General features: G+C 37.7%; 2 protein-coding genes across 2 annotated transcripts; one reads left to right on the top strand and one right to left on the bottom strand.

Moving 5' to 3' along the window:
• The first annotated feature begins 373 nt into the window (after positions 1 to 373).
• LOC103713778 (grpE protein homolog 2, mitochondrial-like) lies at positions 374 to 8,661 on the top strand. The gene is made up of 5 exons (XM_008800803.4): positions 374 to 646; positions 2,066 to 2,569; positions 2,698 to 2,865; positions 6,087 to 6,215; positions 8,302 to 8,661. Exons 1-5 carry the CDS (start codon positions 503 to 505, stop codon positions 8,395 to 8,397), a joined length of 1,041 nt encoding a protein of 346 aa, XP_008799025.2. The 5' UTR covers positions 374 to 502; the 3' UTR covers positions 8,398 to 8,661.
• A 693-nt stretch (positions 8,662 to 9,354) lies between these two features.
• LOC103713777 (ras-related protein RHN1-like) lies at positions 9,355 to 18,749 on the bottom strand. Its single transcript, XM_008800801.3, has 7 exons — positions 18,461 to 18,749; positions 12,952 to 13,029; positions 12,693 to 12,860; positions 11,936 to 11,984; positions 11,106 to 11,179; positions 9,777 to 9,870; positions 9,355 to 9,676 (listed from the first exon to the last, which is right to left on the bottom strand). Exons 1-7 carry the CDS (start codon positions 18,491 to 18,493, stop codon positions 9,576 to 9,578), a joined length of 597 nt encoding a protein of 198 aa, XP_008799023.2. The 5' UTR covers positions 18,494 to 18,749; the 3' UTR covers positions 9,355 to 9,575.
• Positions 18,750 to 20,086: the final 1,337 nt, after the last annotated feature.

Here is a 20,086-nt window from a genome sequence, read left to right as displayed (position 1 = left end):
GATAGAACTTGGATCATAGCCTAGTCAAATCTAGTTGCTCATAAAGCCATGGTTTCATGTTGGAACCTATTCCAGATTGAAATAGGAATAGCAGTTCTTGCAAATTGGAACCTAATCCGAATTAAAATCAGGTTAATTAGCAGTTTTTAAGGTAGACACCTATGGGTGGAGCGTCTAATACATGGATTGGGTTGGGCGGGTTGGATTTATTCTGAGACAACGTGCAAATCTAATTTACGAGCAGGCGGCCCGACACAGAGTAAGAACAGATTCTGACCGTGGAAATATCATGGACGGTTCGGATTGATAGACATCAAATCTTGCACGACATCTAAAGCTAGAGCGTCGAGAAACCCCGGCCTCCGCCCCGATTTCTTTCGCTTCAAGTCTCACGTTGTGCAGCTCTCTTCCATTGCCTCGCCTCCTTGTCGCCACCTCTGAGAATTCTCCGGTGGATTTTTTTTTTCCCCTCACTTTCTTTGGTTTTTGATCGAGGAAGAGGATGGCTTCCAGGGTTTTCTCGTCGATTTCTCGGAGCACCGTCGCCTACCGATTGATCCTGGCGTCCTCTCAGCCGGAGTCGCTCCGGAATCTCTCCACTGGCTTCCATTCTCTGAGTGAATTGCCCACGATTTCTTCTGTCAAGGTGAGATTTTTCTGATGTTTTGGTTCTTTTCTTTTTATTTCATGTCTCTGGACAGAGGAAAAAAATGATCTCGTGGTGTCCTCTTCTACTGGGGTCAATTTTATGTTATCTGCTGGCTTTTGGATTTAAGGGTTTGAGCAAGGGGATGCGTATGAATGAGCTTTAGATGTTAGTTATTTAGCGTAGATTGGTTTTGACGGGATATTATCTTTTCATGCTATTAGGGTTTAGGGTTCTATTTTCTGGGCCTCCAATTTCTCTGTTAACCTCTCTTCCCTTTGTCTTGGACCTTTTCTGTTATCTTGGTATAATTTTAGATTCCTGTTTGATGGCTATGCCTATGTAAAGGGTGTGAGGAAAATAGTTTCATGCAGAACTTTTTATTTTAAATGTCTCAATGCACATATTTAGTAACTTTGACAAACAACTGAGGTGACAGGGTGTCGTGCTATACCTTTTCTTTGGTTTTGTTGTTCGTTAGGCATTGTTTGCATCGTAGCTTTTATCTGAAGCTCATAGATCACGATATGATGAGGACAACTTGGGATTTGTATATAATTCACCTGATTCTGCTATGGAATAATCTTGTAGTTGCTAAGAGGACGACATATGAAATGATTGTGTATGGGATATGCAAAGAGAAGCTATGGCTTTTTATCCAAATAAAAATAAGGTCAAAGTTAGTGGCTCTACAAGGAGTAGGTATGAGAGCTCGTAGCATTTTGCGGAGATATGGGAAGTTGTATCTATTGTCATTGTAAGCATTTCACAGATATATAGGTTTGACTTTCATACACAATTACAATTGATTTAGATATCAATGCCACATGTTTTAGAAGATGACAAAGATGATTTAACTGAAGTTGGTCATAAACATGAATAATGAGCAAAACATAAGTAATACCTATCCAGCCACCCCACCACCGCCCCTGCAAAGGAAAAGTTTATGACACAATGCATAGCACTTTCCACACTTCATGGATTAGTAACATCTAAAGCCCTTCAGTACCAAGGCTAAAAATGTTCTTTGATAGGAAGTTGTAGTCAACACTGTTTAAGAGGCTTCTAATACTTCTAAGAGATACTAAATGCCAATTGCCACTACACTACGGATAACTCCTCTGTAAACTAGATGCTATGATGAAAACTTGCACATTCCATGGTATTTAATAAATTTTATCTAGACAATGTAATTGCTAAGCATGACTCTTTGAAGTGGTTGAACTATTTCTTAGCCGTATGCCATTGTAGTATGCTAGTCAAAATCTTCGTTAAGGCTATTATATGGAAATTTCAAGGTAACAGTGGTTGTCATATTGCTCATTCTTGAGTTTTTATTTAACATTTTGGAATTTCATTATTACAACTGCAACTTCCTAAAGTATCTTTCTTTTTCTCCCCCTCCCCCTCCTATTCCAGCATGCTTCCTCCCAGTTGAGTCAAATTTTGAGACATTCAGCTCTCACAGGTTCTACCTTTCAAAGATTTGGCTTTGCATCCTTGGCATCTCCACAACCCACTGAGAAGGAGGGAAACCAGCCTGTGGACCATGATAATGCTTCGCAGAATACATCAGAAGTTGGAGCTAATGATGCATCTACTGAGGCTACTGATGATTCTACTGCTCAAGAACCAACACAAGATGCAGGTCCTATTTCTGAAAACAGCGATTCCGACATCAAGTCTAATAGAAAGAGGAGGAAGAGCGTCAAACGAACTGCATTTTCTGATTCAGATGCAGAGCTTGAACTATCATATGATGATTTGGTTAAGCTAGTTGCTGAGAAGGAAGGGTCGCTGAAGTTAAAACACAAGGAAGTTGAGAAAATGCAGGATAAAGTTCTACGCAGCTATGCTGAGATGGAGAATGTTATAGACAGAACAAAGCGCGAGGCAGAAAACTCAAAAAAATTTGCAATACAAGTATAATCTTTGTTCTTTACCCTTTCCAATACAGATACTCCTGATATGTTTATTTTTCCTTTATAATTGATTTGTATCTGTTAGATATGTTTCTTACAATATCCTGCATTTCAAAAAATTTCGTACAGAACTTTGCCAAGAGCCTACTAGATGTTGCTGACAATCTGGGAAGGGCTTCATCTGTTGTCAAGGAAAGCTTCTCGAAGATTGACACATCCAAAGACTCTGCTGGAGCCATCCCTCTCCTTAAAACTCTCCTCGAGGGTGTTGAGATGACTGATAAACAACTTTCAGAGGTAATATTCTCCTGAATTTGTTTGCTTATACAGAAATTGCTGATCAAATTTAGTAAATGGCTATTTAGAGCAGAAGCTTCAAATATTTTTTTACCTTTTCTGTTGGTAATCACCATACATTTTCGCTTTTTATGGCAATCATATTTTATTTTTCTGTTGAAATAATGAAAATCTTCATGTTTTGGTCTCTAATCGCTATAGAGTTTTCTTACATATTGATCAGCATTTATGACATTATATGTCATGCCCCCTTCCTTTTTGTAACCATGGTGGTAAATACCTGGATTGTTGTCGACGTAGTTACAACAAGCAAATGAAATTATCTTTTTTTCACTGGATGGATTAATGAAATTAAAAGTTGCAGCGTGGTCTGAGTGTGAAGGTGTTTGATGTTGGTTTCTTTATAAATTGTTGCGAATATCTGGAAAGGGCCTTGAGATCCTTGGGCGTATGATATTTTTTTTGTGTAATAGAGGGGTCAAGATGGGGGTTCAAGATCCAAATCAGGAAGTTGAATTAGAGATTGCCTAGGCTTGATATGTAGAATATAGTAACTTGCCGTGCGGTTAATTATTTATGTGGAATATAATTCTGAAATGCTACTTTCATATTTCAAACCCATGACACCTAGATCATAATGTAGCGACCATACCTTGTGCCTAGGTTTACTCTCACAAATTTCTCTTTATTAAGCTGTCAAAAGCAATATTTATAGACCCTGTAGACCCAGCTGACCTGTCATACATAGCATATACTGGGTTGTGTCATCCAAAAAAGGATTCTTGATATCTTATTTGACTCGGCTTACACAGTTGAACTATTCGACCCGGAACAATTCGACCCACCTTCCACCCACCCGGGTTGAGCCAAATTTTGGAAAAAAAAAATAAAGAAGGGGAAGGGCTCTGATTTGGATTTTTTTCTTTTTCTATAGCGTAGATTAGTTCCTCCAAATTACAGAGGTTACCATGTTTTTGGTGGCTCATCAAATGGGTAGGCTCATGAGTGGAGGTAGAGGATGGCCGATCAAGCAAGAAGGGTCATGGTTGGATCTGGGTGGTGTCAAAACTTCTGGCAACAGTGTCCAGGTGGCTGAATCTTGCTGGATCGAAGGCCTCGGAGCTGGATTTTGCAAGGTCAAAAGCATGAAGGTCGTTTCTTTGTAGTCTTTGAGGCGACAAAGCCTAATATCATCATCTTTGAGATGAAGCGGCTTAGATCCTGCGATTTTCCTGTCCGTTTTCTGATTTAGGAATAGTGGTAATGAGACCATGATAGATCAGATGCATGCCTCGATGGTGGATTGGAGAAAACAGGAGCCAGGGAGGGGGTTTGATAGAGGGGTGAGAACACGAGGGGAGGGTTGGGGGAGGGGGGGGGGCAGAGAGGTGGTATGTGAGGTGATTAGATTGTAGGTGCTTTGAGAAGTGGAGAAAGAAAATATGGTGTGGGGGGGGGGGGGGGCATGGGGCTTTTCCTTTGCTTAACTAAAATGGTTGACATGCAGTTGAATCGGAACTCGGGACCCGCCAACTGGTTCTGTTTGGGTTCACCAGGTTCAGAATATTGATCGAAAGTCCCTTAATATCACATGGGAGTCGTTAGGCATCCAGTTTGCCATGCAAAGGGATATGTTGTTAAGATTGCTTTTGACTACAAAGAGTATTGCTAACTTAGTTTTCTAAAGAAGACATGCCATGACCTTTTTTTCTGTAGGTGCCAATTACAAAGATGCCATCTTCAAACTTTATTTCTTTATCTATTTTTTCATTTTGGACCTTGCTTTTCTGTACTTGTTTGCCTTAGAACACCCAAGCAAGCTTAACTTTAGCTATAACACACATTAATATGTGTTGCATGTGTGTGAATATCTAAATCATATAGATATATAATCATATGTGTATGTATAAGTTAGATCTTTACATGCATGAATGTGACAAAAAGCCTTCCATTTAATGTCTTAGACCCAAGCTCCGGCCTCGAGCATGATGGATAAGGATGCTAAGCAATCTCTATTACATGATCTAGGACAACAATTATATTTGTTTTTTACTCATATTAAAATTTTGTGAACTACAATATATCTTTGAGGTAGTTTTATTTGTTTACATTCACTGTACTTGTCTAAAGGCACATAGAAAAGTTCAATTATTGAAATATTAGAAAACATAATGATAGTACAGTTGAAGCAGTTCAAAAATCTGTCAAGTGGTTTTGTATGAAGTCTTATCACTGAGTCAATTGCCAGGGTGCTTGAGCAATAAGCTAGGTCCATCTTCTAGGTTTGCCTGGGCATTTTGACAAGTTCTACTATCAAGCAATGCCTAAGTAGATATATAGATGATAAGAGCTTGCTTGACTTGACAAGATGGATTTTTGGGCATGGAAGCTTACACTATCCTCCAAGAATGATATCATCCAATGATTTATGTCTTGCTGCTGGCACTGTACTGGTACCTTATGGTATGTTTCAATGCGTTCTTATAGCGATGCATGGTAAACCATAGGAGTCGGCATGGCAAATACTACCATGCATCATTATGATGGGGGCATACCAAGTCCCTGTACAAGTATTACTATCATATTGAGTTGGTATGGTATGCTCGGTACCGGTTGGTACAGTTTGGTACTTAAAATGCTGGTCATTTATTTCTCAAGGGATGGGACTGAATGTAGTGCCGTAGGAACTGCATGCTTCTAAGAATTGAATTTTTCAACATCTAGGTATTTTGGATGGAAAGATGCCATATCTCTGTGAATTGAAGTACTAAGAGCAGCTCATTGTTTTATCGGTATAAAAAAAATTATCTGAAATGTATCGTCTGATAGTAAATTGTTGGGTTCTGCTTTGCTGACTTATACAGAAAGTGGAAAGACACTGTTCAAAGACAAATTTTGAGGTCTGGCTCTGTTTTAATTTACAATGTGGATATTTTAAGTTAATTTCATTTGGACAGGTTAACATTTGTTTCTGGTGTTGGAGTTTTCCCGCTCAGAAGAAAGGTGACACATTATGGGCCTTGCTTTTTTTTCGAGTTGTCATATGTTATCATTATTCTCATGCATCTCTATATGATCGTGTTTAATAAATTTCTCTATGGAAGTGATAGAAAATCATTTGATGTTGACCAAGATTTGCCAAGTATTCTGTTTTTACTAAGATGTGTGCATTAGATCTTTTTTTTATTGCTTAGTGGCTTATCTATATTCTCTTCTTTCAGGTGTTTAGGAAGTTTGGGGTGGAGAAATATGACCCAATAAATGAGCAATTTGATCCAAACAAGCATCTTGCACTTTTCCAAGTACCTGATGCTTCAAAACGACCTGGCACTGTTGCTGCTGTTTTGAAGGTATGCATTGTATACATGTACTTTAATTTGAAGCAGCTGACTTGGCAGTATGATTTGTATACCAATGCAGGTGCATGTGTTGTGTTGTAAATTGAGTGAAATGCACAACATGTGCACTGTCAAGCCATTTATACAAGGGTTAATTGGAATATAATTGATACCAGCTGCTATTCTACGCTGGAGAAGTGTGAGAGTAAACAAGAGATTGACCAAAATCTTGAAGAAGACCAGTATGTGGTAAATGAGCATCATAGTATTAAACATTTGAACTTTGCCATATGTGCTAAAAATTTAGCATGGAGGTCCTACTCATGTTGCTAGGGCATGCAGAGGTCGGCACTAAATAAATAATAATCATACCATTTTCTCTTAGTCCCCCCTTTTTGATTATAAGAATATAGATGGCAATACCTGTCACCGTAAATTAAAGCCTTATTCATCTATCTAGCTTGCTTCAATCTTTCAATGTTCTGAGTCAAGTTGCTGAGTGTTAAGGCTGACCTTATCTCTGTGAATTGGGGCTTGCACCAATGATCACACCCGTCTGCTTAGCCATTAGTGTTTCTATATTCGAGTCTTGGTCTGTGCATTTCCAGGTATTTGAATCTAGGTAGTTACAGTGTGAGTTGGTCTCCCTTCCTTTCTCTCTCAAAAAAAAGGCTGACCTTGTTTCTTACTATAATCATAATATGTGGGGTTGGCTAGTGCCAATATAATTATTAACACAAATGAAATTATCTATTTGTTGCTCCTAAGCCTTTTTCTCTGACAGAAGTTATAATTTTCTAACTTTTAATACAAATGGAAATGAAGCTTTGTCATAGTTTATTGTCATAAAAAATGCCCTAAAGCATCAATTTTTGTTATCCATTGTCATTGTAAATAAGACTGGAGTTATAGGTCCAAAATTTTATTCTAGGTTTGGAGGGTAGTAGATGAAGCAGAGTTGTGGCTTTGCCATGCTCCATGATGGCTTTTACACGTGAAGCTCAGGGGAAATACATGAAGGCAATGAGTTAAAAAGACAGGCAATAAAGAGGGTGTGCATGTACCCCCCCTCCTCCCAAAAAAAATAAAAAAAATAAAAAAATAAATAAAAGAGTGTGCAGATACATCAGATGATTTAGTAGAAGCCAGTGTCTTTAAGGCTGATGCATGGTAGACTTATAAAACAAAGTTAGACATGTCTAACAATGGGAGCTTCGGAGGGGTTCTAATAGTGGATAAAGTGGTAGAAGCCCATTTTTCTTGGTACTTTTATGAGCACTAAAAAACTAACTGGTTTCATAAGTAGAGGGCCTTGGTTTTATGTTGAATAATTAAAAAAGAGGTAGGGTGATTCAAGACAAGTTCAATGGTAGTTTTTGAGGACTTGAAGAAGCTTGCTTTGGCTGAAGAGAAGCTTTTATAAGAATAAAGAAGAACCTAGAAATCAAATGTACCTGTAATCGTATTCTTTTGTGTTGAGACAAGTACCTCAGGTTAATCCAGTGGGTCTGGGTAATGTATGTGAATTATATACAAATTGGGCATTGTATGTCACTCTACATGCTAAAAATTGCAAATTGGCACTCTGAGGCTAAATCTGCTGTAACTTGCAATTATGCTGTGTCTTCAATCGGAGGTTGTAATTCAAAATGAAAAGGACTATATTCGTCAGTTTTCTCTGTAAGTGCTGAACTAGAGCTGATGCATTAACCACCAAATATGTTAATCTTTGATTTCACTAAGTGTCGGTCTTTCTGTTGTGGAAATTCTGAAGTCTGACGGTAGAATAAAGTACTATAGGCATCAGTCCTTGCTTTTTGATGGTTCAAAATGCCAAATTGGTATTCTTTTTTCTGATTGCACCTCCATGTTTAATAGGGAGCCATGAGGATGTAGCTGGTAACTACTGTGCAGTTCCTTTCTCTGATTTTTCAGTCTGGTGCTTATAAGTTCTTTAGGAATTAGCCATTTCTCCTCATCTTGGTTCATTTGATTGCTTTGAATATCACCCTTTAAAGCATGTTCGTCATATGTTTGATTTGGTATGAGTTTGCTGAAGTGGTTCCTGACCATCTGTATATTTTGTTTGTGATCGCAGGCTGGTTACATGATATACGATCGTGTCCTTCGTCCCGCTGAAGTTGGTGTAACTCAAGCCTTGGGCAATGAGACAGATCAAAGTTCCAGTGCATGAGCTGTATTCCGCCCAATTTTCCTGATATGCCTTATCTGATATTTTGTGTAACCTTATAACCAATAGCAAAATCCGAGTTAACTTATCATGATCAAATTGGTAACCTTCTAGGGTAGCCTGGAAATTCGATTGGTGCTTTTGTTTTGAAAAAAAGAGGAAGAAACTGTTGATATTACAATGAGAATGTGGACTACAAAAGATCTGCAATTTTGTACTTTTTCTTTGGAATGGAGAGTAATTAGACCATGACATTGATACTGCAAATGACATTTAGAAGTGATGCAGGGTGAAACCAGCATAACAATGAATGACCTTTGTCTAACACATTTTTTTATCATATCAATATGAAATCTGATTTAGATGAAATGGATAGCAGCTAATCCAGTTATCTCTACGATAAATTTTGACCCTATGACCAGCAACAATTTGCAAAAACAATTTGCATAGCAAGATGGAGGTGATGATTTGGTGATGGGGCTGAAATTTGAACAGATATGGATCAGACACTCCTGTATTCTATCCATTTTTAGTTAATGAATGTGGATGCCAACACATTAATCAGATATTAAAATTCAACTGTATTGGTTTTAAATGGATATGCAGACAAATTATTTATATAAATATGCTAAAATTTATTCTCTCCCCCTTTTTTTGTGGTTAAAAAAGAGGGGGGGGGGGGGATCTCACCTACATAGCAACGCTCATTGGGCTCTCTTCCGGTTGGAGCATGTTCGATTCAGGAGGAGATCGGATGTCTCATGCCTAAACGCTGCTGGTGGGAGTGCTACTGGTCCATTGGCAACCGGAGTGGTGCTGGGATGACGTATGGTTTGTCGAGGAATTAGACCATAAGGGTGTGTACATGTATACAAATATGGAGTGCATTTATAAATTCTAGAGCATTTCTTTGGTGCCCCTAGCTGATATTCTTGGACCAGATTGTTGTTAGGAGAGCTATTCATCAGTCCAAATGGCAGGTAACTTTTAGACTTAAGCAGCATGTATTGATACAGCGGGCAGAATCAGTAGATGTTCATTACCAAGAATTTCACAGAAAGAATTTAGAAATGCTGCTTAAAAAACAAGTATTCCAGATCATATGAGACAGTCACAAACGGAAGCAGTGGGACCAGCCAAAGTAGGAGAGAAGGTTATTTATTTAGTCTTTCAAACACTAATTATGTTGAGCAGCAAAACAGCCTTCTTCTCCTATCTTGGGTTTCATTGTGCAGATTCATCCCAGTGGGGCGTGCAGGTCGGGCTTTCACCAGTCTCTTAGCTGTGGAGAGAGTTACAAAGTCAGCTACCAGCACTACAGACTCAAAAAATTTTCTTTTTTATTTACATATATAAAGAATAAGGCTGTGAATCATGCATACCTATTTCATAAAAGAGCTCATTGACATTTTGTGCTGTCTTCGCTGAAGTCTCGATAAAAAATAACCCATTTTCTTGAGCATATAGCTCGCCTTCCTGAAATGTAGTCAAAAAGAATCATGCTGTCCTTGATTGTTGCATAATATTAAAAAGATGCAGTAGCGGTCCTCCAGATGTCATAAAACAAAACAATGACTTCTCAACATTTAAATACACATTACAAGAAAGACTATTAAAAAGTGGTATCTCCCATTCCCATTCATTGGCTAGTTTGGAATATCCATTCTAATATGATTACATGGATGGGAAGGCATTCACTCTTTTCTGTTAACCTGCTTTCCTTACGGCATTTCATCAAGTTTGCATGCATGCTTTATTATCGAGCCATGTTAAAAAAGAGATGGCATATACATGGAAACGACCGCTCTGCATGAGGGGACAAGGTTGTGCATATTTAACGCTCCCTAGACCCGCAATGGTAGGATCCTCATGCATCGGGATGTCCTTATTTATCAACTAAGTAGCCTTTTTAATATAAACCAGTCATGTCCATGTTTCAAACACTGGCTTAGAAACTAGTAAGACTTGCAAGGCTAAGAAACTAGTTTCGGTTGCTAATACTCTAAGAAACAACAGAAGACATGGCTCGCTGTTTTACTTCTAAATAATTCATCATACTGAACACCATGGATTCAAAAACCACTGGAATGGAATAGTGTGACTGGCACCAGCACAGTGCTAAGACACCAAAATCATCTGTAATGTACATATGGGCGAACACTATTAAGACTGCTAAAAGCTAAATACAATCTTGCTTTTAAACCTATCCACCAAAGGCATATTGATGATTGATCTTCACTCGGACTAACTTTTTTTCGAGATTGAAGTGATTGCATTAATCTCAGTTCTACAATACTCTCCAAAAAGTGCTATGAGTAGCTCCTGTTAGTTGGCGTAATAGTTATTCTCCAAGTATCAGAACATCTTGGATTTCTGTTCTACCTGAACTGAAGGCTCTTACAAAGCCCATTAAAATAGATATGCCCAGAAGTCTCTAAAGTAATAGAGTGCTTCATGAAACAACGACCCAAAAATTAGTGTGCAGATCTACTGAGTGGTATATAATATTACTTGTCACCAAGGTCAGTTCTCGTTGTTAATCATTTATAAAGTTATGGATGCCTTTCTTATGTAAAACCCAAACTCCAGTGGTTCCCAGTCAGCACTTTTAAGCACCATTTTTTCATCGTAGTTCTTGCTTCCTTTGGAACTCAACTAGTACCACAAGAACAAATTAGAGTCAAGAAGAGTAAAGAGTCAAAACTATATACCTCATTATCCACCTGCCTCTTTGTTTCCAAGTCAGCCTTGTTAGCCACCAATACCATCACCAAATGTGGATTCCCTAGAATGGAATCAACTACCATTAAAAATGGAGTACTTAACAGAAAGATTATAACTAATTTAGTGAACATAAATAGGTAAATTTAGTAATATTAGCAGTATGTGCACAAATTCGAGAATGTTAAAGATGACATATCTACAACCATGAAAGATACAAGATGATTAGCTTTACTTCCTACTATATTTATATATTAGGCATCCTGGTCAACTAGGTTGACCTATCTTCTAGGATGGGTAATTTCCATTAATGACTAGTTATATTGATGTTCTAAATGTTTAAGGCCCAGAAAACATTTTAAAACAGCAGAATTGCATGCACACAGCCCAAGAGCAAGTTGCAAAAGACAAATTGCATCTATTTGAAAATTCTTTGACAGTCGTATATATATATATGTGTGTGTGTGTGTGCGCGCGTGTGTGTGCGCGTATAATATATATGTATGTATTTATATGTATGCATGCATGCATGCATGTATGTATGTGGGTGTGTATCAGAGGATTGAAAGAAATTTGCTATCAATTTTTCCTATTAATGTGTCAGAAAAGCATGTTATCGGAATATGAAACAAAATGAACGTGATCATGCTCTTCCATATCCAAATTACAGGTGGAAATAGAAGTGTAGCTTTAGATAGGAATTTTTTATTAAACATGAACCACTAGTTAGTGGAGTATGGAATTGAACTAATTGAGATGCTTTTACATATCCAGAATTGCAGGTCGGAAAGCAAAAATAATTTAAATCACCATAAGTCACCTTGTCTTTGAAGTTCTTGAACCCACTTTTTTGCTCGAGCAAATGAATCCTGGAGGAAAATACACAGATGTTTCAAATCAGAAGTAACCATTAATGAAAACAGTATGAATGTAAATAGATATCATAACTAAGTAAATGGTCATCAATTCTGCTTAAACAAGGCCCCAAAATTTTCATGAAGAGATACCCCAACACAATCATTTCTATTCTGCAAAAGCTGGAAGAAGTAAATGAAGAAATATCCAATTGAATAAGTACAAGTTGGTGACATGGAGATGTGGCATCTTTGATCTCCACAAACCATTAAAAGAGCAAGGGAAATACATAATAAGAATTAAGATATCAATTGAATGTTGCAGATTAAAAAAATGCTCCAAGCACAGCAGATGAATGCTTCAGAGATGAGAACATTGAGATAGACATGTGGTGGATGTAGAGAGGATAGCTTAAAGAACATGTTCTACTACTACTAATATTAATACTAATACTGATTTTGATACCAATGTTGATGAAGATGATCATTAATGGAAATAATAACAAGATCACTATAACATTTCTTTTTTTTTATTAAGAAAAGAAAACAATTCCAGCTTGATCTCACTCCTCCGAGGAAACAAAAAAAATATCATAATGATTTTCCTTAAAACAAAAGCATACATATATTAGCTTCTGGCTTTCTGCATTCTAAAACTGATATCAGTGGTGAAATGATCTGATTTCTAGGCACTAGTTCTCAAATTTTTAGTAAATGACTTACCGCACTGGAGATGTCATACACGACGACAGCTGCAGCTGCACCACGATAGTACATGGGAGCCAAGCTATGGTACCGTTCTTGCCCAGCAGTGTCCCATATATCAAATTTTACAGTTGCTTCATTCAGGGATAGTATTTGAGAGAAGAAGGCTGCTCCAATTGTAGATTCCTGGAGACACACTTAATGTCAGGTATGTCTTCACTGTCAATTATATACAAATAAATCATAGCAGCAGGTCAAAACAGGAACCGAAACAAACCTGATAATCAAAATACTGGCCTTTGACAAATCTCAGCACTATACTTGTCTTGCCTGTGCCCATGTCCCCAAGAAGCACCTAGATGAACAAAAGTTGTCTCTCATATACTATATATGCAATACTAAATCACTTAGACAGTGCACCTTTTAATTTAGAAGTGTTAGGACCTGGTATATATTGTTTACCCATTTCCTAACAGCTTAAATTTTTGGGATCTGGTAGTTAGTAAGCATTGTATCAAAGTTAGAGGTCACGAAATCAATTTTTCTTTAGCTCACCCATTTACCATCTTGAGCATTTTCTTCTCTTGACTTGCTTTCAGTTATTGTCTTAAGTTTCTCTTGGCTAATTCATGCTGTTAAGTGCACGGTCTGGGGTGCCAATATGGACGGGTGTTAAGGCCTGATATACGTTGCTGTCTCATTCCCTAAAAGCGTAAGCTATTGGGTCTGGTGGCTAGTGAACAAGAACCAGGGCGATCTTGAGCATTTAGTCCAATATTAAAGAATGATGTAACAGAATTGGAACATAACATTAAGAAAATCTATATTTTTTGCGAAGTATCATATGTTTAAAAGTAAACAATTCAGGCCACATTCATCGAGGTTGTGGATACAAGAGAAACAAGTAGAAATGATAAAAGTGCAACTGTAATTATATAGTATATCCTGAACCTTCTGATCCAACTGATGCTACTAGAGTTCAGAATACCCACTCATAACTAAAGACTGCACCCCTAACCTTTGCATACTTCTTATTACTGAAGAGTGAAGAACCCACTCTTTGCTTTTCTATTTTTAGGATGTTATTTCATATACCCAACTAATGATCTAGGCAACAATTTACCAACTAGAGCATATAAATCACCAAGAAGTCGCCTCTAGCTTTGAAGCTGTCTACTAATAAATATGTAGAAGCGACCCACCACAGATAGTCAAAGAAGTCCCTTCAGTTGAATAAATTAATCCATGCATGAGGAGCAAACACCAAACTGCAAAGTCACTTTTTTCTGTCACTGAGAAGTTGGGCCAATCTATCATTTCAGACAATACCACCCAACTTTTAGAAGATGAAGCCGCAAAGCCATCTACAGTAAGGAAAACTATACGCAAAATATGCACATGTAAAAAGAAAAACAAACCTTGATATTTTATGCTCAAGGACATTTATCCCAATTTGTATATGCAATCAATATTTGGCATACAGATTTTAACAACTTTAGAGTTATTTGAGTTAATTCTTTATTCAGTTGGTAATAGATTTCCCAGCCCAATATCATCTGATTATCTTCTCTAATTTAATTGAGAAGCAAAATTCTTTCCTAAGCATAAACAAAAGATCTGTTTAGATTGACATAATGAATGGGAATTTTTAACAAGTCTTTCATTTTATTTTTTCCAAGGCAGGTTTTAAGTTCAGAAAAAAAGTAGGATCTGAAGGTTATTCTTAGGGTGGGTATTGGACTCCAAATTTCAACTGAGGGTAGAACAAAGAAATATAATGGATTATCCTGATCGTTAAAAAGAAAAAAAAAAAGAACAGTGTGTGTTCTGGTATTGGGAATATGAGATACACATCTCGATTGTCCTTGGAAAGCAAACATGACAATGCATTTACTATTTTTACATACATACGAATATGAACATAAAGGACTACCATATGATTTATTTATTTTTTTACCGTTATGGAGTACCACTGATGAACATCAGATAACTAAGGTAACCTAAACAACTAAGGATCCTGCTATCCTAGATGAAACGTATATGCTAGAAAAGGAAACTGGATCACTTATTGATACTTCTGAGTTCTGAAGTTCTACAACTTATAATAGAAGTATGGTCTCTTATTTTCCTAGGAAAGCTTGACAAACTCCTGCCCATTGCTTGACTTAGAAAGACCTCATGAACTAATGGAAGGCAGTTCCTTTTAGGAAAAGAAACATTGGAAGCAAGACCTACAGTTACAGTTTCATAGCAGTTACAGCCAGCCAAAGAACTAAGCATTTTGAATTCCTTTTGTCTTTACAGATAGTTAAATTGAAAGTTTATAAAAAATATCATGTTATAAATAAATAATGTGCACAAAGAGTAGAAAAAAATTCAAGCAAATTTGATCATAAATATAGAATGTGTTTAGAGAAACACTCAACAAATGTTATCTTGATTGTACAGATTTGACTCCATACTATAAGAATACTTGAAATGCAAATGTTTTCACCGAACTAAAAGAGCGTTCACACATGAACATGTTAAAAAGTTTATATTTATAAAATGTATTTACCAGCTAACAAGATAGATATATGGATTTATAGATATCAACTTTCAATCAACACCTTTTGCAGCTATTGGTTTGCTTTTATACATTAAAAAGAAACATAATGGTTGGACAATAAAACATGTAATTGCAGAGGGATAGGGCCAGTTTCCAAACATATTGTAACAAGTACATACTGAGTCTGATATTTTATGTCAGCTAGTTAGGCCAAGAGTTTCACTAATTCGTTTCAGATGGAAAAACAACACATGTTAAAGAGCTTCTCATAAAGCATATAAGCTGCTGCACCCATCAACATTATGTAATCAACAAATGCAGGGTAAATTGGTCTTATAAGTTTTATAACATCTTTACAATTTCCTATGAAATTTTTACATTATGTGCGGATGTCATAGGAGTTGGCATGCTATGTTGGTAAAATAATATGAAAACATTTAGGATTAAGATGTAAAAGCCTGCACATGATAGACAAATAGCAATGCAAGCTAGAAATTGGGACACTAGCACAAATAGTGAGAAGCCTGTTATCATATGTCAGACGAAGAATAGTATATTTAGATGTTTCTCACATGCATCTGAAGACATAATTTTTGATTAACAATTGTTGTTTATGTCTTTATGTATAATTAGCAGAATAATGGGAAAATTGATAAATTATCTATACATAAGGTGCTCATACTAGCAAACCGCCTCTGTGACCAATAGTTTTAGTTTAATGCACGGAATATTCTCAACAAATTGTTTCACTGATGTCGTACATAAATATTACATAGCTTTTGTTATGAATCATTCAACATGTGAGCGAACCAAATCTTATCCAAAGTGGCTGCCCAGTCACATTGGGTGCTTACATAAGATTAGTCCACAGACAATGTAATAATGAGGCCTTCAAACACAAAATCAAATAATAGTGAATTATCTCATGCCCCAGAAAATTAGTCACTTCATCAGCATATGTTCTTCATATGCATATATTTCAACATTGTCACGTAATGAAGGGGGGTCATTTATTATGTGAACTATAAGGTATACAATAAAGAGAGTAGCACAAAATGAGGAGTGCAGGCAGTTATGGGATAAGTAGAACTAGATTTGGAACAGTCAACATTCTCATTATATGATCTGCAAGAACACCAAAGGGTGGAAAGCTACTATTGAGAGGTCACAATCATAGGAAAGCACCAAGAAAACTTACGAATAAAGCTATGAGTATGCAATGTTGGTGATGAGGTAGGACTAAAAGTATGATATGATAATGTCGACAGAAGCTGGAAGAAGAATGGTCAACAACCTCGAGCAATATGCAGCGATAAAGTTTTTTGTAAACAGAATCACGAAAAGAAGCAATATCATCACAATCAAAATGGATGATCTCAAGCTTACTCGAATACATGGATTGTCATCTGCGCTGGAGAATACAAACTAGACTGCGCTTGCAGCATGCGGCACTGTCATGGTGCTGATACGTGCCAAGTACGAGCACAATGCATCACTAGCACACAATCCATTCTCCAATATTACATGATAAACTTGAGTTTTTTTGAAGAGGTAAGAAGATACAAGAAGTAGAAAGAAGAGAGGCAAAATAAGTAAGAGAATGGGGAGTATTGGCTATCTCTCGATCAAATCATAGTCCTTCTGATGCCTTCATATATTATTACTGTTAAACATAATTGAAGGAGTCATGCAGACTTTTTTCATTCTCATTACTCTTGCTGAACCTCAGTTAGCTTTCACTGAATGTCTGAATTCTGAAATGCCTCACTGCAGAATTGTTGTATATGCATAACAGAAGTAGAACGAATAGTAGGGCTACCTATCCAGTAAATCAGTGATGCTATCAAGACTCATTTAATCTATGCCATGGAATGAGCTTAGCTGGGGCACGAATGTCTTTCTTTTTGGGATGAGATGGAATGTACAATCAAGAAGAGTGAAATCAAAGAAACCAAATTGGATCCTTGCATACCAGTCTTGTTTTTTTTTTGGCCATTATTTCAGTTCCTCTCATTCATCCTTCTCAATTTTCTTGTCTGTCTTTCCTTCTTCGCCTAATATAAAACAATGTCTAGAATGAGGAAAGAAGATAGGGGTGGACATGATCTTCAAGCAGTATGTATGCAGCTCCCTGATATTACATTTAGTGAAATTGCCCTTTTGAGGTAATCAGCCACCACTTATGATATTCCATGGGCTTATTACTTGTCTCTGGTTTTGCGCTGAACTCAGCTGTCAGCTTCTGATGGGGTTTGGTTTTTACGGACAAATCCAAGTGGGATAATTCCCATGACAAAGCAGACAAAAATATGAAGTTCGATAATCTCCGGCTGGGAAACAAATCAAAGATGGTAAACTAAGTTTCTTCTGGTTCTGAAAAGTCTAACATGCTATATCTGTAATGCAGGATAAGCACGCCTACCCGTATTCGATTTCTGATATATAATCTCCAATACTAGGAAAACTGAATTAATCAGAATTCCAGAGTGCTGGTATTCTTGTGTATTTGAAGTCAAGACAAATAGTAATCCTAGCGTACATGGACGACCTTTTTCTCTCATCTTATGGATAGAGCCCCCGCTATAGCGAATAAAACATGATCATGGTAGTACGTTGTTTTGGAAACCAGCTGAGCATTGCAGGTAACATGACAACGTGCCCATGCATATTACTCTAATCAGGACCGAGCATTATTAAACGTCTGAGGATGAATTTCCCCGCCACACAATCCAATGTTACAACTCAACAGCAAATGCCAGACAGGACTCATGCATGAACAGAGATCTCACCTTCCAAACATAGAGGATTCATTATTTTATTTATAGATAAATAAAGAAAACTATTCTTTGCATGACATTTTCAGTTTGCATCAATTTTCACATAAACATTTGCTAAAAAAAAGGTATTAACATAAACAGCTCGGCTTATCCGAGGCAAGAAGTTAACAAGTTTGAGGCGCCCCCGCAGATCCAGGGATCGACAAGTTTTGTCATCCGAGGCAAGAAATCAGTTGCACCAGTCGGAGATGCAATCATGTATACAGGAAAAACTTGGTAATCGAATCCAAAACGCCATAAGCAATTCCAAAGGATAGCAATTGATATGAGAAAGACTCTTCTCCTCCCATGATACAACCCTCTTCGATCCGTGGATAGAAGAAGAGGCAAAGATGATGATGATGATGGCGAATGCAAATAAGGAATTCACAAAAAAAAAAAAAAAGGGAAGACGTACCCACCAGCTTGGCCTGTATGTTGTTGCTGCTTCCCATCCTGGTGGGCGGCTACGAGATGATGAGACCTCCAGAGAGGAAAATTATACGAGATGATCAGACCTCCAGAGAGGAAAACTATCTGATGAGCAACCAAGAGGAGAGACGAATCAAAGGAGGAGAGGGAGATGATGATGAAGAAGATCGTCGGCAATTTGATTTGGTAATTCCGAAGGAGGAATGGTAGGTTTCCGCATCCCGTCTCTCGCTCGCACGCTCGCTCTTCATTGACCGTTAGGTTATCTCGTGAGTAACTTTGCCCTGACGCTATGGGCCGCCGCCTGAGGCCCGTTTGAAACCGATTCGGGCTGAGAATGCAATGTCCCTGTGAAATCATCGCCAATTGGTGCAGCAAACTCGTATTGGTTCGCTCCTATCCAATGGAAACGACAACAAAGTTCTGTGCAATCGTTTAAAATGAAACTAGATATAATATTGTGCGTTGAAGAGATGTATGTAGGATACCGGCACGGCACCGGCCTCCATGAGCCCTTTGGAGCTTTTGGTTGTATAGTACTACCCTATCACCATCAGGCTCATCGGCACTAGCCAATCGATGCCCCGTGTTAAAAAAAAAGAATAAGAGAAGAGAATTGTATTTCTGCCTATCAATTACAATGTATAGGAGCAGCTTTTAGATAGTACTACGAGGCTGACAAAGTTTAGTAATGCCGACTATATTTGGCACAATCAAGCACAAATTAATCAGGTGAAGTTTGGTAAGTGCGATTATGTTTGGCACAATCAGTCTTTATGCAGGCCGACTATGTTTGGCACAATCAATCACAAATCAATCAATGGTGCTACAATAATTTTAACATCCGAAATGATGACCGTCGGTACCTTTTTCGATTGCCACAAGCTCGCCATCGAAACTTTCTGACAGTGTTGTTCCACTACTAGAAGCCAGCAGCCAGCAAGTCCCAACAATCAAGAAAGACTCCCCCAGTCGTCCATGATCCTTGCATGCACCTCAAGATTGGCTGAGATCTTTAAGAAGCTCAGCTTCGATTATCAACCTCGACAGCTGTGGATCCAACTAGCAGAAATACCAATTCCAAAGTTGACGAGCTTGAGACCTAATTGACTGAGGTGATGGAAGCCTTGAAACAACTCCAATAGACCGTGGCCGAGCAGCAGACGCATCCCGCTTTGCAACTATCAGTGGTCGCAATCCTACCCCAAATCAATAGTCCGATAAAGATGCATACGACGAAATTTTCTATCCGAACGTAGAGAACTTCTTTTTTTTCTTCTTTTTTTTTTTTTCTTTTTTTTCTTCTTTCTTTTTTTTTTTTTTTTTTTTTTTTTTGCTTAAAACGGGTGCTTCAAACAACACGTGTCCGAATGCACCCAAGAACATCAAAATACAAAATCTCGCGAAGAGCGGGAGTAGAGAACTTCTTTGGAAAGCTAGATTTTGTAGCTTTTTAGGACTGGCGTTACCTCCATCGACAACCATTCTGATTGGAAACATCTCTCTGACCATAAACAAGTCCATTTCGTGAAGGCAGAACTCAAAAGGGCCTAGCTCGTATATGGTGGTCAACCATCGAAAACAGCTATGCTCTTCATGGAGAGAACAAAACTCAA

Source organism: Phoenix dactylifera, chromosome 11 (genome assembly GCF_009389715.1).
Source record: "Phoenix dactylifera cultivar Barhee BC4 chromosome 11, palm_55x_up_171113_PBpolish2nd_filt_p, whole genome shotgun sequence".
Lineage (NCBI taxonomy): Eukaryota > Viridiplantae > Streptophyta > Magnoliopsida > Arecales > Arecaceae > Phoenix > Phoenix dactylifera.
The sequence above is the reverse complement of the archived record's forward strand: the minus strand, read 5'-3'. Positions and strand labels throughout refer to the sequence as shown.

Bases quoted from the DNA above. Each gene is read 5' to 3' on its own strand.
- LOC103713777 (XM_008800801.3), bottom strand. From the start codon at position 18,493: ATGGGAAGCAGCAACAACATACAGGCCAAGCTG. The intron at 13,030-18,460 runs GTGGGTACGTCT...TTGTTCATCTAG, and splicing joins ACAACATACAGGCCAAGCTG to GTGCTTCTTGGGGACATGGG. The intron at 9,677-9,776 runs GTATGCATGATT...CTCTCTCCACAG, and splicing joins TGAGCTCTTTTATGAAATAG to CTAAGAGACTGGTGAAAGCC.
- LOC103713778 (XM_008800803.4), top strand. From the start codon at position 503: ATGGCTTCCAGGGTTTTCTCGTCGATTTCTCGGAGCACCGTCGCCTAC. The intron at 2,570-2,697 runs GTATAATCTTTG...AATTTCGTACAG, and splicing joins CAAAAAAATTTGCAATACAA to AACTTTGCCAAGAGCCTACT. The intron at 2,866-6,086 runs GTAATATTCTCC...CTCTTCTTTCAG, and splicing joins CTGATAAACAACTTTCAGAG to GTGTTTAGGAAGTTTGGGGT.